This window comes from Paramisgurnus dabryanus, chromosome 3 (genome assembly GCF_030506205.2).
Source record: "Paramisgurnus dabryanus chromosome 3, PD_genome_1.1, whole genome shotgun sequence".
NCBI classification, from domain to species: Eukaryota; Metazoa; Chordata; class Actinopteri; order Cypriniformes; family Cobitidae; genus Paramisgurnus; species Paramisgurnus dabryanus.
The window spans coordinates 13,727,466-13,752,967 of record NC_133339.1 but is presented as its reverse complement, the minus strand read 5'-3'; the positions used below and the strand labels follow the sequence as shown (position 1 = coordinate 13,752,967).

Genomic DNA, 25,502 nt, shown 5'->3' with positions numbered 1-25,502 from the left:
ACCTATGGCCATCCAAAGCGCTTTACAATTTGCCTCACATTCACCCATTCAGTCCCACATTCATACACCGACGGCGGTGTCAGCCATGCAAGGCGCCAGCCAGCTCGTTGGGAGCAACTGGGGTTAGGTGCCTTGCTCAAGGACACCTCGACACTTGGTCCAGTGGAGCCGGGTACTGAACCACCAACCTTCCGGTTTGTAGACAACCTACATGAACCACTGAGCCACTGCCGCCCACTCAGATGGGTTTGATTTACCTTTACACGGTTTATCTACTGGAACTATTATTCCATGCTTCCATGAGGATGGAAACTTTCCCTCATCCCAAATCTTATGGAAGCCATATCAAGTTGTTTCAAGCATTTATTTCAGAGATATAAAAAATAGTTGTGGAAAACTCCCTGCTGGACTGATGAGCTGACGTCACTCCTTAGACTCACGCATTTGTAAACATGCGCAATTTCTCCATTTTACTTTATAGTTCGCTGCAGACACGATTACAGCTGCTCCTAAGTTGCATGTTATTTGTATACTTTCTGTTGTGTTGCCGTGTGCGTTATTAAGAACGTAAGGGCACAATATTATGTCAATGATGGTATTGCATGTGTCTTTATTTGTCTAGTTAACATAATAGTGTTTCTCTTAATTATAGTTCAGCATGCTCACGTCTTCTGTAATGATAATAACTTGCTGTTAATATATAATTTAGAAACAATAGTTAATTCCTTGATTTATGCATGTTAGTAACATGTTGTACATTTGTTATTTATAATCCTGTTTAGGATTAGTTCAGTTTTTGCACTCGCAGCGGTATGTGCTGATTTAAACAAACAGTATGTAGGATTCTGGCCAAAACTGGTATTAAAACAATAATAAAAAATTGACTGAGACAGAAAAACGCCCGTTAGATATCGGGTTTCCCACAGAAAATTTATTAGTTAAGGTGGTTCGTGGCCGGGGGCGTGGCAATCAAAAGGGCGGGGCGTACGCATCATGATGAAAATGAAAATGTTTTTATTTAAAAAAATTATTTTTAACATACCTCTAACGAAAATAACTGTGTGATGAAGTGAAACTAAAGAGTTACCCTCCAGACGGTGATGGACCATGTATTTCACTTATTTGGCCGTGTGACGCGCGTGCCCGCTTTACGAGATGTGCCTTTTGTGCAGCATTTTTTTTTTTTGGATGACTTAGTTAAGGCGGTAAGGTTTCCCAGCTTAGGCGGGCCGCCCGAACTGCAAAGTGCTGCGGGAAACCCTGTATATATGTAAAGAGAATATTTCATGTTTGACCATCAGACACTGAAGCGCAGAGCAGCTGCACTGAGCCAGCGGCAAATTTCAGAAGGACTTGCAGAGATGAATCTGCCATCGACGGTGTACACGGCACTGACTGCCCGCTGATCAACTTGAACCCAAATATGCAAAATCATCAGAGGAAATTTTAATATAGTAGATATCTTAACCGACCACAGATTTGAAGTTTATTCATCTATATTCTTGACAAACAGCTACATTTTATGACACAGAAAGAGTAGTATTAGTAGTAGTAGCAGAATACGCAAAATGCATTATGGGAAACTTGGTTGTCATAAGTCCACACAAGTCACCTTCTGATGCATCCTCAATAAAGCGAGCGGATCAAGAACATCTGGGGATGTTATGTGAACTTGACTTGATGTTAACTTGGAATTGGAACAGTACTTGGGGCACAACTGATGATGTTTCACAAGTACACAAGAACAGACCAGAACAAAGATTGAGAAACGGCCTGAATCTTTTTTGCCGTACACCATTTTTGGTTTCTGTGTGCATGTAGACTTTTAGTAAGGATCCTCCAGACAGTTTTATTAATAAAACCTCAGCTGATTTCTAAACGTTGTTGCCATATCCACACTGTTGACACATGAATGGTTTCTATCGAGTGTGGATTCTCATGTGTTTGTTAAGGGCAGCTTTTGTTTTGAAACTCTTTATACACTCATGGCATGTGAACGGTTTCTCTCCAGTGTGAATCCTTGCGTGTACCTTAAGGTTACTTTCAATCGAGAAACTCTTTCCACAGTGATAACAAGTGTAAGGTTTCTCTCCGGTGTGAGACCTCATGTGTATCTTAAGTTCACCTGCAGTTATAAAACTCTTTCCACATTGATGGCACACGTGTGGTTTCTCTCCAGTGTGAGACCGCATGTGTATCTTAAGTTTACTTGTATCTGGGAAACTCTTGTCACAGTGTTGGCATGTGTGCGGCTTTTCCCCACTGTGAGTTTTCATGTGGCGGTTAAGGTCCGATGGAAAGATAAAACTCTTTCCACACTCTTGGCACGTGTAAGGTTTCTCTCCAGTGTGAATTTTCAAATGTCTGTTAAGGAAACCTGCAGTTGCAAAACTTTTTCCACAATGATGGCATGCATGTGGCTTTTCCCCCCTGTGAGCTTTCATGTGCCGGGTAAGGCTTGTTTGAAAGGTGAAACTGTTTACACACTGATGGCACACATGTGGTTTCTCTCCAGTGTGAGTCCTCATGTGTTGCTTAAGTTCACCTGCAGTTATAAAACTCTTTCCACACTGTCGACATGTGAATGGTTTCTCTCCAGTGTGAGACATCATGTGTCTCTTAAGTTGATTTCTATCTGGGAAACTCTTGTCACAATGCTGGCACGCATGTGGCTTTTGCCCCCTGTGAGCTTTCTTGTGCCGGATAAGGTTCGATTGAAAAGGGAAACTCTTTCCACACTGTTGACATGTGAAAGGTTTCTCCTCACTGTGAGTCCTCTTGTGATCTGCAGGACGTTCATCTTCACTGAAACTATTTTCACACTTTATGTCTTCTGTCTTCAGAGTTTCTTTCTGTGAAACATTATGGTTTATTTTTACAATCTGATGTTTCTCATCCACTTCAGCTTGACTCTCCTTTTTCAGTTCCATCATATCTAAAATGAAAACAGTAAATAGTTCATATTAATAAACTTGGGTGAAAAAACACATTTGAGATGTCACGTATCCATGTTATTTTTAATGTGAAGTACATTATGTCATTTCTATTGTCAATTTCTGCTCTTGTAGTTTAACTCTTGTGCGCTGTTCAAAACCCTATAACACTTCTGGTGTTTCCAATATCCTGGCATGGGTAAAAAATGGTAAAAAGCATATTACCATCCTAGGGGGGTACGGTGGTTGTTCCCCCGTACGAAAATGTAGACAATTCCATATTTTAAAGCATCAATCTGATGAATTTTGAGATGCATTTTTTTGCCAACCTTTTTACTTCTGATTAATGCCAAGCTAGCACTTTTTTGCCATTAATGCCATATTAAAGTCTCCTGAGGCATATATAAATTTAAGGTTGCTGACGGTCACTATAAAATACAGGACAAAGGTGGGCTACAACAGGTATGGTTTTATGTGAATATACAGCGTATTGTTTTAAGCCAAAATTAAGTCAAAATGATAGCTAATCTCTTAATTTATAACTTTTATGCCTACAACATATGGTAGGTTTATTAATAGTTTGTTAATTCACAGCTTTTCTTTTAACATTCCTTTAATTGAACCATCACCTTTACTATATGTCTAAAACAAAACACTTGTGACTCCTGCAATAAGGGTTAAAAAACGTTATTCCCTTCATATTAATCTACATGTGACAAACTATCTGTAAGTGTCTCGCGGTGCACTGTCCATGCAAAGATTAGGCTCATTTCATGTGATTAATGTGATGTGATGATGATCTTTGTTTGCGTGATAGAGAGAGCAGAGCCGCGCGCTGTCTCCCTGCTTTTATTACTCAAAACAAAACTGACTCGATGGCGATAGGTCGGAAGACCAAATCATATCCACCAAGGAAATGTTTTTCGTGTTGTTACAGTAACAGTTTGTTTACAGTTTTGCGCTGCTCAGCCTGGATTACAACACCACGCGTCCGATTCGCAAACTGACTCCTTTGAACGGATTCGTTTGAATGAACGGTTGAAACAACAGAGCCGTTTCTCAATGTCAAGGATACTTCCTTGGCAGGACTTGTCCTTACAAGTCACTTCCTTCAGAGGCTAGGCGAGGCTCCTTTTAAGCATTCGGAGAACACGTTAAATGTAACAGGCTAACAAGTTCACGTCATTACGTGATTGAAAGGTGTGCTTTCGGTGCTGCGTGCATAGGATTGTGGGTGATTTCAGCGCGTGAAGAGCGCGATCGATACAAATATGCATCCTTTCCTGTATATGGGATATTTCTGGAACGACGGACTCAGTCCTTGGTTGAAATTTCGAGGATCCTCGACATTGGAACAGTCCTTCGACGGACGTCGATGACGTAGCATCCTCGAAATTCTAGCTTCCGAGGATCCTTCCTTGACATTAAGAAACGGCTCAGATCTGTCCCAACACTAAACTCACAAGACGTCACTGTCAGCACAATCAGTCACTTATAGCGCCTCAAAAATGAGAATGTAAATGTGTTTAGAGAGATTTGCCCTAAATAAATGTCTCAACTAAAAAACAAAGACATTTACTATGTTAACTTTATGATGAATAAATAATTTATCAGGTCTACCAAATAAGGATTTTATCCTACAAAGCAATAAAAGCCATGGTAAAAAACTGATCAAAGATGATGACAGCAGAGTGTCAGGTAATATCTGTGTCTGATAAATGCATGGTGCAGAGGAGGTTGTAAAACTCTTCAGAAAGACCAGTCATAATTTTTTTGAATACTTAAATATTTACATTTTTACATTTAAAATATCTGCTAATGATGAGAACATTTTGATTATTATGTACATATAGAAAATCGGCCAAACATATCGGCCATCGGCTGCCCTGATTTCTAAATATCGGCATCGGCCAGAGAAAAAGCCATATCGGTCGACCTCTATAGCTAATCAAGGTGTTCAGGGTTGCTTGATAATTACAGACAAGTGTGTTGGAGCTGGGTTGGAGACTCCTGACCCAGGGTGGCTTTAGGAATGCACAGTGTGAAACGTCAAATTATGAATACCCAGGGTTATCTCTTAACCCCTGGTTAAGTTTGAACAGCGTGAAACATGAAAAAAATAACCCAGGATTCCGTTAACCCTGGTTTTAGAATAACCCAGGGTTAACAATTTCAGGTGTGAAAAGCCCTAAAGAGTAATCTTTAGTGCCTCGCGTTTTCAAATGGGAATTTTCAAATCGCAACTATGGTAGCCGTTATTAGGGGTGTGCAAAAAAAAAAATCGATTCACATCTGAATCGCGATTCAAGCTTTTCCGATTCAGAATCGATTCATAAAATTCCAAAAATCGATTCATATATTTTTCTTGTAATGCCGTGTTACTATTGTCCTGAAATGAGTTTATCTCAGTATTCCCATAGATGGGGTGCGTCGAATTCACACTGCACACTCTTGTCACAGTGTTCCCACACATTTACTTTACTTGGGCGCGCTTCCCATGTATATTAACAAGTGCCCAAGTATATATGGCATCAAATTTTGTCTTTTTTGTTTTTCCGTGATGACACTCTTAAATAATGAAATTTTGTGTGCGACATGATGAGTTTGGTGTTCATTTGTGCTCTGTTTCTCAATGAATTGGGATGCAACGCGAACAAGCTCGTGTCACATTGTATCCTTCATGTTTCTGAACTTATAATAATAATAATAATAATAATAATAATAATAATACATTTTATTTATAATGCACTTTACATCACAGATCTCAAAGTGCTACAGGATAAAAACAATAAAAATTAGAAGAAACAGTTAAAAAATACCTCTAAAGAGAACTAAAAGCTTTGTTAAAAAGAAATGTCTTAAGACCTTTTTTAAAACAGTCAGTGGATTGCGGCGCCCTCAGAGTGTCAGGGAGGGCATTCCATAGACGTGGGGCAGCAGCACAGAAAGCCCTATCACCCATAGTCCAGTTCTGGGTATGTGAAGGAGGTTCGAATGAGTGGAGCGAAGGGAACGTGTTTTGTGTTGTGGGTTGATAAGTTCTTTGAGGTAGGGTGGGGCATGTCCATGGATGCATTGGTGTGTGAGGAGAGAAACCTTGTATTCAATCCTGGAGGAGACGGGAAGCCAGTGGAGTGAGTGGAGAATGGGAGTAATATGTTCATGTTTCCGCACTCTCATCAGGATCCTAGCTGCAGAGTTTTGGATGTACTGAAGCCTCTGCAGATTCTTGGAAGGGATCCCAATGAAAAGTGCGTTACAGTAGTCCAATCTGGTGGAGATAAAAGCATGAATCAGCTTTTCGGCGTCAGGGAGGGAGAGAATGGGGCGGAGTTTGGAAATGTTGCGGAGGTGGAAGAAGGAGGTCTTGCAGAGGTGATTTATATGGGCTTCAAATGAAAGTTGGGAGTCCATTTGTAGACCAAGAATTGTGACTGTTGATGATAGGGGGATGTTTGAGCCAGAAAATGTGATGCTGGTTATGGGTGAGGATTTTGTCTGGTGAGGAGTGCCGATCAGGGTGGCTTCGGTTTTGGAGCTGTTTAGTTGGAGGAAATGCAGTTTTCTCCATCCATACTTTTATCTCCTCTAGACAGATGGTAAGTTTAGAGGGTGATGACTGTGAGGATGGGGTTGCAGCTGTGGCCTTTACATAGAGCTGTGTGTCATCAGCATAGCAGTGAAATGAAATGTTGTGACGACTAATGATTTGGCCAAGGGGGGTGAGGTAGAGGATGAAGAGGATGGGGCCAAGGACTGACCCCTGGGGAACACCACAGGTGACTGCATGAGGTTTTGATTTGGAGTGACCCAAAGAGATGTATTCAGTCCGGTTTGTGAGGTATGATTTGAACCAGTTGAGAGCAGGGTCAGTGAATCCAATGGTGCAGTGGAGCCGGTTTAAAAGAATATCATGATCGACAGTATCAAATGCAGCAGAAAGGTCCAGGAGGATGAGGAGGGAGGGAGACCCGCCATCAGATGATATAAGAAGGTCGTTTGTGACTCTGACGAGGGCAGTCTCTGTACTGTGGGTGGAGCGGAAACCAGACTGAAATTTTTCAAAGATGTTATTATGTTTGAGATGATCCTGAAGGTGGGTGGCAACTACTTTCTCCAATACTTTCGATAAGAAAGGTAGATTTGAGATGGGCCTGTAGTTAGATAGAATTTCAGGATCAAGAGTGGGTTTTTTGAGCAATGGTCTAATTATGGCATTTTTTAAGGCAGGTGGGACATGTCCAGTTTGGAGGGAATGATTTATAACAGTGGTGATCAGAGGGGTTAGGACAGTGATATGGGTTTTCACCAGGGAGGTTGGGAGGGGGTTGAGGGGACAGGTGGAGGTTTTCATCTTCCTAACGATGTTATGCACCTCTTCTGATGAGACCTCAGGAAAGCAGCTTAGTGGTTGGGAGGCTGTAAACGTTGGAGGAACAGTTATGGTGGGGGGACCAGAAAGGGCAGAGCGAATATGTGCAATTTTTGACGTGAAAAAATCCATGAATTTATTGCACTGGTCTTCTGTAGTGGCAGTAAGTGGAGGGGGTAGTGGTTTTAGAAGGTGATTGACAGTGGAGAAAAGCTGCTTGGAATTTCCTGGGCTGTTCCTGATGACATCAGAATAAAACTGTGACCTTGCAGCTTTGAGGGCCTGTGCATATTTTTGTTGGTGCATCTGGTACATTTGTTTTTGTACAGTGAGATCAGAGGCTTTAAAGCGCCGCTCAAGGACCCGCCCTTCTGTCTTCATCTTACGAAGCCCATCTGTATACCAGGGAGCAGAGCGAGTGAAGCTGACTGTTTTGTTTTTAACAGGAGCGTGGTGGTCCAAGAGGCTGCTCAGATGGCTGTTATAGTAGTCCACTGCTTCGTAGGGTGATGAAAAGTGTGTGGAAAGTTGTTGAAAGTCCAATGCCAAAAGTTCTGGATTTATATTTTTTAGATTTCTAAACCGGATATTCCGCTTCGGCTTGGGTAGGCTGGATGGAGATTGCAGATCCACAGCAATGGCCTTGTGATCAGACACACCTAAATTATACACCTGCAGGTTGGTAAGAGGGGCAGAGTTTGTAATGACCAGGTCCAATGTGTGGCCCCTCACATGTGTGGGGACATCAACCATTTGTTTTAAATTAAAACAGTCCAACAGTTGAAGAAATTCAACTGCAAAAGGGGAGGAGGGGGTGTCAACATGGATGTTCATATCACCTAAAATTATAACATTGGCAGCGGATGTGCAGAAAGTTGTAAAAAGAGTTGACATTTCAGTAATAAATAATGGGTTTGGTTTTGGTGGTCGATAAATGAGGAGGAACAGCACAGGGGAAGGAGATTTACATTTAAATGCAAGGCATTCAAATGAAGATAGTTCAGATAATGGTTGCATAGATAAGTCCAGATCACTACGATAAATAACTGCCAAGCCACCACCGCGCCCTGTGCCGCGAGCTTTCTGGAGGTAACTATATCCCACTGGACAGCTCTCATTCAAAGAGAAAAAAGTATTTGGTGGGTGCCAGGTCTCTGTAATGCACATATAATCCAGACTTTTATCAAGGATGTGGTCGTGAATGATGCAGGCTTTATTTGTAATCAACTGTGCATTTAAGAGTTCAATTTTGCTGCTTGACGATGCTACAAGCCTTTGCACTGGCCGTAGCAAACTAAAATCCACCCCACGTTTTCTATTTAGCTCACTGGAAGGTGTTGCCATGGCGACGTCGACACTACTTATTCCGTATGAGGCAGCGCTCTGATGACGTATGCGTAGAGCGACATTTCTTGTTACTGACCAGAGAGCTGGGATGGTATGTGTCTTTGAGCATACAAACTTTCTGCGGGAGCTTCTATGGATGTAACGCGGACGGCGGAGAAGTCCAAGTTGTTTAATCACTGCAGTGCATGGTGGAGTGAAAAAAACTGTTGAGATTCATCAGTTGGTTGACGGTGTAACTCAGCATAGTGATTGTTTTTAGCCGCATAGCCGGGATGCTAGCTCCAAAGACTTCCAGGGCTGCGGTGAGGGCAGCGATGGCGATGGCTGATTTCAGACTTCCCAGGTATGTTCAGGATTATCCAGTGTCCACTTTTCCAGCTGAAGTAGCGGCAACAGGTAGGCCACCGCTAGACTCAAAAACTACCAGATACTATCCAGGAAAGTCCACTGTTTGGTGGCGCGGAAAGTAAATGTAGTTTTAAGTGAAGTTTAAAAAGGGAAAAGTAAAACGTAAAACGTAGTTTAAAAGGTCCACACGTCGGTGGCACGAACAGTAAAAAGTTATACTTTTTAACTTAACGTTAAGTTACTTTTTAAGCTGACTGGGGAAGCGGCGAACAGACAGCGCCAGCGTCCTCCCCAAATGGATGAATCAACTTGAGCAGAGTTTACCATTAGAGGACTTCACGGAGCACCCGCGGCCCGTATGGTTCCGGGTTTATATTTGAAATGGTCAGTCGGGTCCGGGTCAGTCATAGTTAAATTACTTCGGGTCCCAAAGTCTGATTAATATTGTGTGTAAAACTCTAGCCTATCAGAGAATGGCCGTGAGCGTGCCAACGGTTTCTATGGCGATAACAACTGTCTCTTGTTTTGAAAGTCACGACCACGCGCTAGATGCTAATGTTAAGCCTATTGCACTGAACGAGTAAAGCTCAAGCTGACTCAAGATTTACAAAACGCAAAGCTGTAATGTAAAGTCCCTTGTCACTGGGACAGCAAGTAGACTTTTGAATCTGAAATAATGAGTGGATTAAAGAGAGGTACTTTTCCTGCTTCTGCTCTATCTAATAGAAATAATAACCATTATAACACTAGTCACATTTATAATCTATAGACCTGCACTGTCTATCATTAATATACTATACAATTGTATTTAATAGAGTTTGATAAAAGGGGTCATCTAATTGCTTCATATCAGTTTTTATTTTTGCATAAATACAAAGTAATATCAAACTACATTTAATTTGTTGTATTTCTTTTCTTTAAAATTGTATAGCTGTTACAATCAGTCACATAGGAAAAAGTAAACTACATTTACATACTGTAAATAGTTTTTAAAAACCGAGAATCGTTTTTGAATCGAAAATCGATTTTGATTTGAATCACGAGGCTAAAAATCTAAAAAATCGAATCGTGAAATTTTCTGAATCGTGCACCCCTAGCCGTTATGCATCAAAAGGTTATTACAACATGTCTTCATTTGCATCTGTGATGCTAGATCGGTCAAATGCTTAATCAAAATGGATTTCGATCAAACTTCTAGACTACAAAACGTTTCACAACCTTGTTTTAACCGTGGGTTCACAGTTTACTCGCTTCATTCACACATGAAATTCAAGTCATCAGGATTTTCACGAGGAAATTCGCGTCATGGGAGGGGCTTCTGCGACTCCGCTTGCTTTCTGTGATCACGTCACTACTAGAGCAAGCTCCTGGTTGGTTAACGTGGCACGTTTTTTCCGCCAAAGTTCGAATTTTTCAACTCGCGCGTTTCTCGGGCAACGCTAAATTTGCGAGAACAAGATAGAATTGAGTCTACCAAGCCTTGTTAAAAACGCATTTTTAGCATCAACGCGTTTTCACATTGACGTAAAATTGGCTGGTCTGAACGCAGCATTAGGTCTTCTCCGCTTTAAACTTTACGCAATAGCCACCCCATCCCCCATTAGTGGGTAGAGATTGTCGTCAATACACCTGGGTTTGCATCAGGAGCTCTCTTGGCATGAATAAGAAAAATAGAAATGTCACTTTAGACTAGGGATGCACCGGTTGACGGGCCATAAATCGGAACCGGCCATTTTTTTGTATTTTTTCGGCCGATTTTTCCGGAAGTGCACCCGCATGCACAGACTACATTTTTTTTATCATTTGCAAACATGTCTTTTCTGTTAAAAAGCTGTGCAAGTTGCAATGTCTGCAAAAGACAAGTTAATCGCCGAGAAACAAAAGTACTCAAGTCTCACGCATTCACTGTGAGATATATGCATTTCAGTCAGTTTACACACTCACACATTGTCTTTCTAAGAGACTGATAACTTTTCCTGCTATATACAATTAATGGATGAGGCGCAGGGAAGTTCTCTGTCGAGTTCATAGCTGTCTCAAGGTTTTCTCATGCTTCTCTGATGTCAGTCAGAGAGCAAGACCTTCAACCCTTACTCAACCATCCATGTCATGGTCTCATTTAACCACTTATGGTTAACCACTTGTATTGAATGTAGCCTACTGCACAGTTACTGCTGTCAATTTTAGATGGTTACAGTTATTGCTGGCCAAAACCAAGTTTAGCCACAGTCATTCAATCCACTGAAGCTTGCTTTGGATAAAACTCTTTACCTGATGTTTCAATCTAATTCTACTGAATCTATTATAGATGCAGAAAGTTATCATCTTATGGATTTTAGTTTATTTTCCCCTCATGTTTCTCAATGCCAATGTTTTTATAATTATTCATCAACCATCAATAATAAAGATTGAAAAATAGACACCAACCTATCTGTTCCTCAGTATCTTCATTCTTTATTCTGCATGGTTGTGGATCTGTCATCTTCTCAAGCTCCTCTTTCACCAGCTGTTTCTTTCTTTCAGTTGTCACACATGGAGTGATTTCTCTGTGTGTTTGACTCCAGCATTTATTGGTGGATTGTTGTAGGAGAAGCTTCACTGAAGGTCTCAATCACTTTCACTCTATGGGTGTGAACTAGAAATGAAAAGAGAGGCATTAAAACATTTAATGTCAGTAAAACATTCACATCTGTTTCAGACTTTTTAATGTTTCACTTCAGAATGTTTTCTCAAGCATTAAATACAGAATCTGAATATATGTTTGGTGTAGACCTGGGCGATTTTCCTTTTTTTAATTAATTTGAATAAACGTTTTCATTTTATTTAAATCGAGCGATCAAGGTTTTGAATAAAAGTTATTAATCGCATTTCAAAGTGAAATGATTCAGACATCACCTGATTATTACAGCAGGGTTTTCCTGCATTGAAAATGAATCAGGACCCACCCAGATTACAAAAACACATTTATATTTACTTTTGATCTGTAGACACTATGGGAGAAATAGAGAGCACCACTTTCCATCTCCCTCCCACTTCTAAGCTCTCGGTTTCTCAGTTTTATTCTTCAATAGCAACAGACAAAAGTACAGAAGACTGAAAACATGACCTAAACCTCACATAATACTTGTACCTAAATTATAGCTCCATGCGAAACATGTCTGCACTGGCGGCACAAAGTGTGCTCAGCCTGAATGAAATGATATGAAAACATAAGAGAAAATATATTTAAATTACTGACAAAATCATTGACAAAAATCTTTTGCTAAGGGGCGGTAAGTTTCTGGTAAATTTCCAGAAATTCTCCATGAGAACTTAATCTGCAGAATTTTTTTAATGTTCTAAATTAGAAACTTATCAGGAATTTACAGGAAATTTGGGTAAATGTATATAAACTACTATATCGTATTACAAACATAAATAAACATATTGTTTGTTCATAAGCCTACATGCATGCAAGGTAAAACAAATGTTAAAATGACGTCTTGAATCATTTAAAGGACACGTTCTTTCTGTGTTTTTGAAGCTTTGATTGTGTTTACAGTGTGCAGTATAACATGTGTTCATGTTTCACATGTAAAAAAACACAGTATTTTTCACACAACTTATCTCTATACTGCTGTTTTTACTGTCGTAAAAAACGGCTGATGTCTTCCTTGTTCTAAGAAGTCCCTCCTTCAGAAATACGATGAGAGTTTTGATTTTTTAGGTTGTTTAGTGTGTTGTGATTCGATAGGAGCTTAGCTTGCAGTTAGCTTAGTTGGTGACTGACAATTTCCTGTGGGCGGAGTTTAGTCAAAAACTGTTCTAGTGAGGTCATTAAAGGGGACATTCCATGAAAATCAGACTTTTTCCATGTTTAAGTGCTATAATCGGGTCCCCAGTGTTTCTACCAACCCAGAAAACATGAAAAATAGCAACCCTGTAAATTTGTTTTGGTAAGGCACTCTCTGCAAGCATGTGAATAAATAGATCATGCGGATTTCGCTCCCCCCATGACGTAGGTAAGGGCTCTTATTATAAAGATACCGCCCCTTCAACTGTGCTATCCAACCATGACACTACCTCGAGTGCGAGTGACTGAGAGAAAGAATGACTGACGGCACGACGCGTTTGTATTCCATCAAACACAAACAGTAGCCTACAATCTTATAACTTTCTAAAGATTGAATTAACGTTCTAAAGGATTAACGTTACCTTAGTGCAAGAGAGAGAGCGAGTGAGTGAGCGAACGAACGAGAGAGAGAGAGGGCAACGCGACGGTTCACTTTCATCAATACAAGTATGTTGTTTAATATGTTTCTCTGAAATTTATATGAATGAACACGAGGATTAATGCACTGCACGAGACAGAGTGAGAGAACAACGCGTATTCACTATCATACACAATAAGTAAATATGGTGTTTAATGTTTCTCTCAAGTTTCTAATGAATGAGGAGTTACAAGATAGATGAGAGACTGACAGAAACGCGAATGTGTTCAATATGTGTACACAATAAACTTAAACATGTCATTTGATCTGTTTCTCTTAAGTTTAAGCATTAAACGCAGAGACGATTCTAGGGTCTATGGGGGCCCCAACCAGAAAATTCCCTGTGTGCAAGAAGTGTGCAAAACTTCTATACAATGTCCTTTGCTTAACCCACTATTCTACAGTGCAACAGTTATTGCGAAAGATACATATATACAAGTGTTATCTTCATCATACCTAACATTATTAAAATGTTTGGATGCATACATGGCATAACATGTTTGGAAATAATGACAGCAGAGAAATATTTTCTACATTATACAATGATAGCAATGATTAATAACTTATTTTTACAAGAATGTTTTAAGAAACCCGTCATTTTATGACTGCTATACTAAATAATCTCAGTCATAGTTACTGCTAACTGTTATGTAAGTTAGTGTCCTAGAGTTAAATATTAGTAAACTAAATATGAATTTCATATCTGAAAATACAGAACAGTATTACACATACATCTGTTGATTTTCTCAGCAACAATGCAATTCTATAGACTTGACAAGAGGTTTTCCAGAGATTTGTTTGATAATGTTTGAGACCTGACAGGGTGAGGATGTAGTTTGTCTTACCTCCCTTAAACTCAAACTCGCTAACTTACTCGCGTGGCCTCTTTTGAATGCGGTTGTGCGCGAATGAACGCAAAGACGCGCGCGGACATGGATACGTGCGTGTACGCGTCATTGCGACTGCTTCGTTGCTTTTACAAGCGTAAATTGTGTACCTACATTGCATATAGATCCGTTTTTGCCGCGATTGTCTTTGTAAAGGATTGCACTAGTTAACTGCTAAAATTTAAACTTGAGATTTACACTTGGGCACAAAAGATTTACACTTGGGCACGTGCCTGACTGGAGCTGGACCGGACACATTAAACCACATGTGGGTACGAGGCTGCTCACTTTAGCACCTTTTTGCGGTTAAATTGTTTTAAATCACTTGAGTGTTAGCATTTGCAAGCCTTTGAAACACGTGCAAATTATAAACTTTTCCTATTTAAAGGGGCCATGGCACAAGACTTTTTTAAGATGTCAAATAAATCTTTGGTGTCCCCAGAGCACATACGTGAAGTTTTAGCTCAAAATACCAAATAGATAATTTATTATAACATGTTAAAATTGACACTTTGTTGGTGTGTGCAAAAATGTGCCATTTTGGGTGTGTCATTTAAAATGCAAATGAGCGGATGAAGTGCAAACACTGATCACAATGATGGTGGTTTGTTGCAATTGAAACTCAATTGTGCTGTCAATATTTTTTTATCCCTCTTTTTCTCTACACTAAATGGCAGTGGCGTGGTTGGATAGTGCAGATTAAGGGGGTGGTATTATTCTAATAAGAGCTCCTTATGACATCATAAAGAGGGCCAAATTTCAACGACCTATTTTTGTATGTGCTTGTAGAGAATGGTTTACCAAAACTAAGTTACTGGGTTGATCTTTTTCACATTTCGTAGGATGATAGAAGCACTGGGGATCCAATTATAGCACTTAAACATGGAAAAAGTCTCATTTTCATGCCATGGCCCCTTTAAGTTTGCGTATTAATCTGGCAATCGCAAGCCAAACCGTGGGTCGTGATCCGTACGGATCAACTGCGACAGCATGACTGAATGATACAACGTCACCCATTCGCTACGTTCATTTTCGAAACTGGCAAGTTATCCACCTGGGTTGGATTTTGACTGGGCTAAGCCAATGTCAATCAACATTCCATCCAATCGGAATTTTGATATGCAGTCATGTTGAGTATCTATCCGTGTGTCTCAATTCGTTCCCTAGCTCCCGAGGTCGTGAATCAGTATATTGTGTACACAGGTTCGGGCACTGGTAAGGACCCTAACTCACTTCACATTGGGACAATGTTCACTTATTTTTCATGTGGCTGCTTAAGCGCGTTGTAATCACTCACAGCTGTTACTCATCAACAACCGGCAAAACCAACATCTCTCTGACTTAATTTTAAAAACAGTACATTGTGAAAAATGCTGTCACTATTCTCTTACATATCTGTGCATAAAATTGGAGGCATATAATTACATTTTAAATGTAATAAATATATTTACAATTTTAAATAAATATTATTACTTAAAATATTGAGTAGATTGTGGTTCCTTACTGTGTAGCAATGTGTGTTTATATTTACAACTAAAACAAACGTTTGTCTTTATAAAAGTTCTGTAAAATTTCATAAAGTTTATTGAGTTGGATCACGTGATGTTCGGTTGGCGAGCTTCAGAAAAGGTCACGTGATTTCCGGTTAGGGAACATAGGGACCATCGATGCTCACTGGTTTTTGCGTTGCATTGTGGGAATTTTTAGGGAACGAACGTTCCAGTGCACTGGACGGATTTTGCGATTGAGACAGCCCTTAAAATGGCTGACTCCCTGATCAGTGCCCTGACTACTGAACAAGGGAGCTGATTGAGACACACGGTATGTTCATCTACCGGGTGTAGCTGGCCATCCGAGAAACAAACTCGGGGGCCCTCTAGTGGCTCGGGGCTCCAAGCAGTTGCCTGCCTTGCCTGTTGACAAGGTGCGCCTCTGATTAAACGTGTTGTTTTATTACAGATCATTTAAATGTGCTTAAATGTGGTTTGGTCAAAAACTAAACTTCTGAGTGCTTGTGGACGTGTATTTTATTGTAACAGGCTGAAAATCATTGTGCCTGTTTAAAACAAGGGCAGGATGAGACTTAAAAGGCTTTATTTTTATTCCACAATGTTCCCCATCTGCTGATAAACATGTATTTAGTATGCATAAAACAGATGATTGACTTTTTAAACGTGTTCAAATATATAATGCTGAACATCGCTTACATAACTTCTTTCGTGAGAATATCTCCCTGATGCTCGGTCTTCTCTACAGCGCGAGCGATTGAGACTCCGCCCACCTGAGCAGCTCGTTTGGATTTAAAGGTATACACACAAAAACGGTGCATTTTTGCTCAGCCCCATAAAGTGCCTATTTTAACATGCCACAATAAATGACCTATATGGTATTTTGAGCTAAAACTTCACATATGTACTCTGGGGACATCAAAGATTTATTTAATATCTTAAAAACGTCTTCTGGAATGTCCCCTTTAAAGCAGGAAGTAGAGGGCTGTAGTCCAAACGGGTCGTTCGCTGTAGGCTTTGAAAGGCGAATTCTGTTAAACAAAATATATCGCCTGGCAGTGAACTTTGAGCTTTATCATTTTACAGGTATTATTTATGCTATTATAGCAACATTATACACTAACTAGGGTTTAAAAAATGGGATCAGAAAGAACGTGACCTTTAATTGTAAGTAGAACTTTAATTGATTCTGTACTGGGACTATATTAGTCACTAATAGTGGGAAGCAATAAAATTGTGACACCAACACGTCAATCATCCTTGCAGTTTGACATTTATTCTTCATCCATTTGAAGATTGTTTCAATATAGTAGAGAATAACAGTGAAGTACTGCATCTGAATGAATATACAATTACACAATGATTATAAGATTATGTGGTCAAACAAAAAAATATGTGCTCCTGCACTTAGCCCATGTTTTCAAAGCTAAAAGGCTCATGGTTTAAAATCATGCATGGCACTAAAGGTTTCCCTGCTTAAACCAGCACATGTCCAGGCCCGTCTTAAGTTTGCCAATGACCATTTGGATGATCCAGAGGAGTCATGTGGTCAGATGAGACCAAAATAGAACTTTTTGGTCATAATTCCACTAAACTTGTTTGGAGGAAGAAGAATGATGAGTACCATCCCATGAACACCATCCCTACTGTGAAGCATGGGGGTGGTAGCATCATGCTTTGGGGGTGTTTTTTTTGCACATGGGATGGCACAGTATTAAGGAGAGGATGACTGGGGCCATGTATTGTGAGATTTTGGGGAACAACCTCCTATCCTCAGTTAGAGCATTGAAGATGGGTTGATGCTGGGTCTTCCAACATGATAATGACCTGAAGCACACAGCCAGGATAACCAAGGAGTGTCTCTGTAAGAAGCATATCAAAGTTCTGTCGTGGCCTAGCCAGTCTCCAGACCTGAACCCAATGGAGAATCTTTGGAGGGAGCTCAAACTCTGTGTTTCTCAGCGACAGGCCAGAAACCTGACTTATCTAGAGAAGATCTGTGTGGAGGAGTGGGCCAAAATCCCTCCTGCAGTGTGTGCAAACCTGGTGAAAAACTACAGGAAACATTTGACCTCTGTCATTGCAAACAAAGGCTACTGTACCAAATATTGACATTGACTTTCTCAGTTGTTCAAATACTTATTTGCAGCTGTATCATACAAATAAATAGTTAAAAAAAATCATACATTGTGATTTCTGGAATTTTTTTAATATTATGTCTCTCACAGTGGACATTCACCTACGATGACAATTTCAGACCCCTATAATGCAAAATAGCAGGGTGTTCAAATACTTATTTTTCTCACTGTATATCCAAAGTGAATATTTCATGTTTGACCATCAGACACTGAAGGGCAGAGAAGCTGTACTGAGCTAGTGGCACATTTTAGAAGGACTTGACAAAATAAGGCTGCCCTCAGCGGTATACACAGCGCTGACCGCCTGCTGATCATCTTGATCTCAAATATCCAAAATCTTTTAATATAGGTCCTATCTTTACTAACTGACCACAGATTAGAAGTTTATTCATCTATAGGGGTGTGCCGGTTTCAGAATTGGTGATGACAGTTATGACGTGAGTCAAATGTGACGTTTCGTCACATAACCGTCAGTGGGGGGCATTTTGCTCGTTTAAATGCTCGTGGATTGACGGGAAAGTGTCATTTTACCATAAAATCATGAATGTGATGCCAAGTGTGTTTTAAACAGTAATAACTTTGAACAATTTAACAGAAAGCAATGAAATATTTAAAAAAAACACACACTGTTGCCAGAAGACTGCGCGGTCACTCTCTGCCCAGCATAAATTAACCCTTTATCTATCATCTATCTTAATAATCTTCAGAGAAACAGATATGTGCATTGGACTTTTTATGTCTGTAATTGTGTCTATATCTGTCATTTCACGGACCAGAACAGCACGAAAACAATGTGGATAAAAGCTTATAGAAGAGGTTTTGCTCATAAATGCAGGTAAAAGAAAGTAATATGAACTTGAGATTGTTATTAAACGCAGCCGGTGTAAAAGCACAATGGCCACGCGCAGCAAACGCTCTCCGCAGACACGCTGCACAGTGCTCACCCGGCGTTTGAATAAACTAGACACTGATTAGCTACTTGCTCTACATTTCTTTAAAATTAACAGCAAGACAACTAGCAGTGAATGTGCGTTCAAGAGAGTTAGATTAGCATGAGAGGATTTGAACTTGAAAAGCGGAGTGTACTGACGCCTTTCCGCGGTTAAAACAACATTCCTTCTCATGGTCATTCATGTTTATTTGATGCTATAAAATTAACTAGAAGGAAGAGATGATTGGAAAGGTGAGACTTTGTTTAATATGTTAAATCTCAAAAGTAACCGAAAAGTAACCTGGTCTGTCCTGTATGTCAGCGCGTTGTCAGTGTCTGCTCCGCTCTGTATTTTTCACTGCGTGAGAACGTGAGGGGGCGTATAACACAGACTTTTAACAATTGTTTTTAACTAGTATTTAAAAATTCTTTATGATAAAAAATGTTTTAAAAAATATTTTAATAACACGGTTTTGGCGGTTATAGAGTTCTAATGACGGTGTTCAACTATAACCGTCGGTCTCACGGTTATATAATGACCGTCACACCCCTATTCATCTATATTCTTGACTAAACGGCTACATTTTATGACACAGAAAGAATAATATTTCAAATATTTTGCAGGTTTTAAACTTCATTGCCGCTGACGCAAAATGCATTCTGGGAAACTTGGCTATCATAAGTCCACACAAGTCAACTCCTGATGCATCCTCGATAAAATAAGCGGATCAAGAACACATCCAGGGATGTTATTTGAACTTGGCACGATGCAAAGTTGGAATTGGAGCAGTACTTGGGCTGTGACTGATGACGTTTTACAAGAACACAAGTACAGACATCTTGGGAATTTGTGCGCATGTAGACTTTTAGTAATGATCCTACGCAGAGTTTAATTAATAAGACCTCAGCTGATTTCTAAGCTTTGTTGTGATATCCACACTGTTGACACTAGGGATGGGTACCGAAACCCGGTATTAAACTGGCCCCGGGGCTAAAATATGAAAGACCGTAGTATCAGTAAGATCTGACGCTATCGGTTCTGCTATCGGTCCTGGAGAAAAATAAATAAATAAATGTACTATGTTTTCTTGCTTAATAATGTTTTCGTGCACATTTTATCTCACCAAACATTTCTAATTTGCGATTAAGACGTTTGTCTGTGAGATCTGCGAGATCTCTCATGCGCGCCGCGGAGGCTGGCTGTCTGTCAAACACAACCACAACAACGAGCGCGGCGCACGCACACGCATAACAGCACGAAAACTACCGCTTAATACAAAGAGTGACGATGGCGGATATAGCAAAACATTCAAAAGTGTGGTTATACTTCACTAGAGTTGATGCAGACAACGCTCGTTGTCATACAGGTAAGTGCAACAAGATGTTTGCATGTAAGGGCGGAAACACAAGCAATCTGTCAAAGCATCTTTCAAAAGTGTATTACGTGCAGAAAGAAGCTGTGTCCCAATTCAAGGGCTGCGACCTTCTAAGCATACAACCTTAAAAGGGGAGCACTCTGTCTTTCAAGGTGGCAGCCTCAGAAGTCAGCGAAGAGAACTGAAATGAGACAGTCTAACCCTCGGAGGACCTATAATTTGCGTCACCTGTTGCACGCGCCCACCGCGCCTGTCAGCAGGACACAGCGGAGACGTTTCTGACTTATTTAAATAAATATGGAATCAGAAAAATATTCATTTATTTTAGAAAATATGACACGTTGATGTAGATTAAACTATTCAACAGTATATAAAATTAATCAACCTTAGAAATACGCAACATAAACAGAATAATATTAACACAAGTCACAGCCTCAAGTCGCGCTGCTGTGACGCAATCGGTCTTAAAATACGTCCTTAGAAGGTCGCAGCCTGCAAAATTCAACCATCATCTCTGGTGGTTGCCGCATCAACGTCAGGCATGTATGCTAAAATCATGTTGAATCAACATTGTTCACGTCATTTAAAATAAATGTACAATCTCCCTAATTGGTTTGCTTACCTTACGTTGAAATTCTGTTGATTTCTTTTGGGAGAAATGCTGAACGTTATGCATTCAACATATTTTCTACTTCTTTTTAAAATCCCAAATAAAGAAAAATCAGCATGTAAACATTTATTTAGCCTAAATATCCTATTTAAAGTATTTTTTCTGCAGCTTTCACGCTGGTGCATTAATAAATATATGTATAATATTTAGAAATGATATCCAGAAATTAATTTGTAATAATGAAATGCAGACACATAATTAACTTAATCATGTGAACATAGGTTCGTGATCAAATGTTAACATTGGCCAAAGTACCGATAAGAATACCGTTAAAGCACCGGACCGTTAAGCAGTACCGGTAAGAGTAGTAATACCGTTAAAACCTTAACGATACCCATCCCTAGTTGACACATGAATGGTTTCTATCGAGTGTGGATTCTCATGTGTGTGTTAAGGGCACCCTTTATTGTAAAACTCTTTCCACAGTGTTGACAAGTGAATGGTTTCTCTCCAGTGTGAATTCTCACATGTGCATTAAGGTGAGCTTTAATTGTAAAACCCCTTTCACACTGTTGACAAGTGAACGGTTTTCCTTCAGTGTGAACTTTCATGTGTATCTTAAGATTTTTTTCACTTATATAACTTTTTCCACACTGATAGCATATGTAAGGTTTATCTCCAGTGTGACTTCTCATGTGAGCCTCAAGTCCTTGTTTATCTACGAAACTCTTTTCACACTGAGAACATGCGTGAGGTTTCTTTTCGCTGTGAGTTATCATGTGTTTCTTAAGATAACGCTCCATACTGAAACTCTTTCCACACTGAAGACACATGTAAAGTTTCTCTGCTTTGTGAATTTTCATGTGTGTTATCAGGTTACTTTTGCTTCTGAAACATTTTTCACACTCATGGCATCTGTAAGGTTTTTCTCCAGTGTGAAGTCTTGCATGAATCTTAAGGTTACTTTCAATAGAGAAACTCTTTCCACATTGTTGACAAGTGTAAGGTTTCTCTCCGGTGTGACTTCTTGCATGTATTTTAAGGTAACTTTCAATAGAGAAACTCTTTCCACATTGATGACAAGTGTAAGGTTTCTCTCCAGTGTGAGACCTCATGTGTATCTTAAGGTTAACTGCAGTTGTAATACTCTTTCCACACTGATGGCATGCGTGTCGTTTCTCTCCAGTGTGAATCCTCGTGTGTACTTTAAGGTTACCTTTTGTTCTGAAACTCTTTCCACACTGTTGACATGTGAAAGGTTTCTCCTCACTGTGAGTCCTCTTGTGATCTTCAGGGCGTTCATCTTCACTGAAACTATTTTCACACTTTATGTCTTCTGTCTTCAGAGTTTCTTTCTGTGAAACATTATGGTTTATTTTTACAATCTGATGTTTCTCATCCACTTCATTCTGTTCAAGTAGATGATCCGTGTTTATTCCAATCATATCTAAAATAAAGACAGTAAATAGTTAGTAAATATTGATAAACCAGATTGACAAAACACATTTGAGATGTCATGTATCCATGTTATTTTTAATGTTAAGTACATTATGTCATTTCTATTGTCAATTTCTGCTCTTGTTGTTTAACTCTTGTGCTGTGTTCAAAACCCCATAACACTTCTGGTGTTTCCAATTAGGGGTGTGATGGTTATAATGTAACGTGAGACCGATGGTTATAGTTGAACACCGTCATTAGAACTCTATAATTGCCAAAACCGTGTTATTAAAATGATATATAATATCTATCTATCTATCTATCTATCTATCTATCTATCTATCTATCTATCTATCTATATATGAAGAGTTTGGTTCCAAAACGCAATAAACGCCATTTTTGAAAAAAATGAGTTACTGCCAAAATCAGTATTATATCAGGTCAGTAGTTAAAAGTAAATAATTAATTTTACGCAAAATCCAATACCCGCCGTGATATTCTGTCATCTTTTCTCCCTTTGTTCCCAAAATGCGACAAACGCCACTCCTCCTTTTTTACAGAACGCAATAAATCCATTCCTGATATTACAGCGGACCATTCACGCAATGTAAACAAACATGGCGGCGCGCTGAGTACACGGAATCCTAATTTTCCTCATCTACTTTGTACTTCGTGATCAACAAACAAAACAAAATAATACTTTAATAGCATTGCTAAACCTGTGATGGTTTTCTGTGACGGGAAAGAAACGTAAGCCATCAACATCTAATAATTTCCGCGAGAGGCACTCGGCTGCTTGTTCTCCAGACAGCATCAAGCTTCTCATGCCAAAACATTGACCCCAGAGGATCTTATGAAAACTTTACATTATTTTACTCAAAGTCAACGAAAATCGAGCGGGACCAAAACATTTTACAGCTGATCGCTGTGAAAATGTAAAGAGACGACGTCAAATATAACCGCAGCAATGTGTTCTTAATATAACAAAGTAAGTGTTTTGGTTAATGCCATTAATGTTTATTTTTTAATCATTGTATACCACTAGTCAACTAAATAAATATAAAATGGTAAAGATGAATGCACATTTATACATTGATTTAATAGATTTATAGCATTTTGAAATAAAAAACTGTCATGGATTTATTGCATTTTGTGGAAAAAATAATTAGTTTTTATAATAAATCTTTGAAAATCAAGTTATGGATTAGAATTTCTTATGTTTTTATAACCTAAAGATGCTATGTGAAAGTTTGTAACAGAAAATAGTGGTTTTCATCTTGTCACTTTCTTGGTATAGAAAATACGTTTTTACCGAAATTTGTCAAAATGGATTTATTGCGTTTTGGAACCAAACTCTTCATATATATATATATATATATGGACTCAACCAACACACAATGATTGGACCACAGCACATCTCTACAGAACTCACTTATTGTTCTCCTTTGAAAAGAACCAGTATGGATTCAGTGCTGTGAATCATGTGAAAGGACACAAACTGAAGCGAGCGGGGGACGCCGTGTTACATGTATGTGCAGTGCACTTTCGGGCGAGTTTAGTCTTTTTTCTTTTAAATGAAAACTATAGTTTATTTCTCTTCCACGTGACTGCCAAATGCTTGCACAGACGTGTGTGCGCCTGGTCTATCTGATCTACAGTGCTGTAATTTTGGGCTTTCTCTTCCGGGTATTTTAAAAGAATAGTTCACCTGAAAGTAAGTTTTTTATGGGTGTGTGTGTGTAAATTTATCCCCCCCTCAAAGTGATCAGTGCTACTACACTAATGGAGAGACGCATCACAAAACTTATCACGGATCCGTGGTTTGATTAAAGTAAATTTTTTTTTAAAAATGCGCTACTTTGGCTGGCTCTGATATAGCTGCCGTGCCAAAGCTCTCTGTATTCACCACTCTGAAGACTTGTTCAAGGTCCCGCCCACGGCGCTATCTGATTGGTTACACACCTGGTTACAACTCACGAGTAATAGCCTATCAACACTTGTAAGATGGCTGTGGAGCTGTGTGTGGAAACGAACACGTCTAGTTCGCGCAAATGAGGCTAATTGACACATAATGCATCTGTCTTTTCTATCATTTCACTGTAGCTCAGCATCGCGGTGTAAAGTTAACGTTATTACTTTAAAAGCAGCAGTTAAACTGTTTCTACTGTAATGGTTTAACTTTGCAATCAATCCATTGTTCATATTTATGTTTAAGTTGACACTACGTTGTGCCATATAGTTTTGCCATTCAAGATTTAATTATTGCGTGTTTTTTCGTTGTGCATGATCACAGATCATATGTGTGGGGAAAGAAAAGCTATTAGAGTAAAAATATTGCGTTAGGCTGCTTCATGAGTTAATAAGAAAGAAGATTTTACAATTCCTGCAAATGCAGTGATGAAGTTCATGTTCTCATGATTTATTTTTATGGATTAAAATGTTTTGAAATGTGCTGTGGACAGAGACGCATTCATTCGCGCAGGTTATGTTTGCCCACCTAAAACTTTTTTCCAAAAAACAACTTTTACTATATTCTAATTTTCTCAAGAATTATAAAAAAAAATGTCAATAAGCTCATCATTTGTGCTAAAATAGTCTTAATGTTTAGTTTTAAAACTAAACATTTTTGATGCAGAGGGTCTGTTCTTTCATTTGGTATATTGTATGTTTATATATTTAAAGAAGAACATTTTCTGGAAGGCAATAAACTTTGGTGAAAATCATGAAAAACGCTGGTGCTGGCTGGCAACTTGTTTTAAAAACGCTGGCGGTGAAAGAGTTAAGGTCAAATATATTTCATTTTTCATTTATACAATAAAACCAAGTAATCAAAATGTTTAGTTTATATGTAAATAAATATATAAATAAATATAAATATAAATGAAAACATCCCCCCTCTGTTTTTCGCACAAATCGCACCCTGTATATATACATATATACATACACACACACACATAAAAAATGTATTATCATGGAGGATGTTTAAATAATGATTTAAAACAATCGTAAACAGTCTGTGCTATTAATGGTCTATGTCGTTTCAAACTGTATTTGATTCTTTGGAAAACAGCATAAGTGAGATGTGCAGATGACTCATGAACATGGGGAATATATCAGGTCAATTGACCGTTCGCAGAGACCCGACCCCCTTAGTTACTGTCGCTATGTCCGACAAGATACGCCGCTCTCACGCCCCACCATGTTCTCACGCGGTTAAAAATACATCGTGGAGCAGAGAGGAAGCTGACAATGCGCTGACACACAGGACAGACCAAGTTACTTTTTGGTAGGGATGTAACGGTTCAATCGCGGTCCCCATAAAAAATCCCTGTCTGAATTTGATTCTGAATCGCAAGGCTGCGATT

General features: G+C 39.2%; 1 protein-coding gene and 1 pseudogene across 1 annotated transcript; both read right to left on the bottom strand.

Moving 5' to 3' along the window:
* Positions 1 to 1,874: 1,874 nt before the first annotated feature.
* LOC135769148 (uncharacterized) lies at positions 1,875 to 14,207 on the bottom strand (annotated as a pseudogene).
* A 6,915-nt stretch (positions 14,208 to 21,122) lies between these two features.
* On the bottom strand, positions 21,123 to 22,145 carry LOC141281916 (uncharacterized). Its single transcript, XM_073813831.1, has one exon. It carries the CDS (start codon positions 22,143 to 22,145, stop codon positions 21,123 to 21,125), a length of 1,023 nt encoding a protein of 340 aa, XP_073669932.1.
* Between the last annotated feature and the right edge of the window lie 3,357 nt (positions 22,146 to 25,502).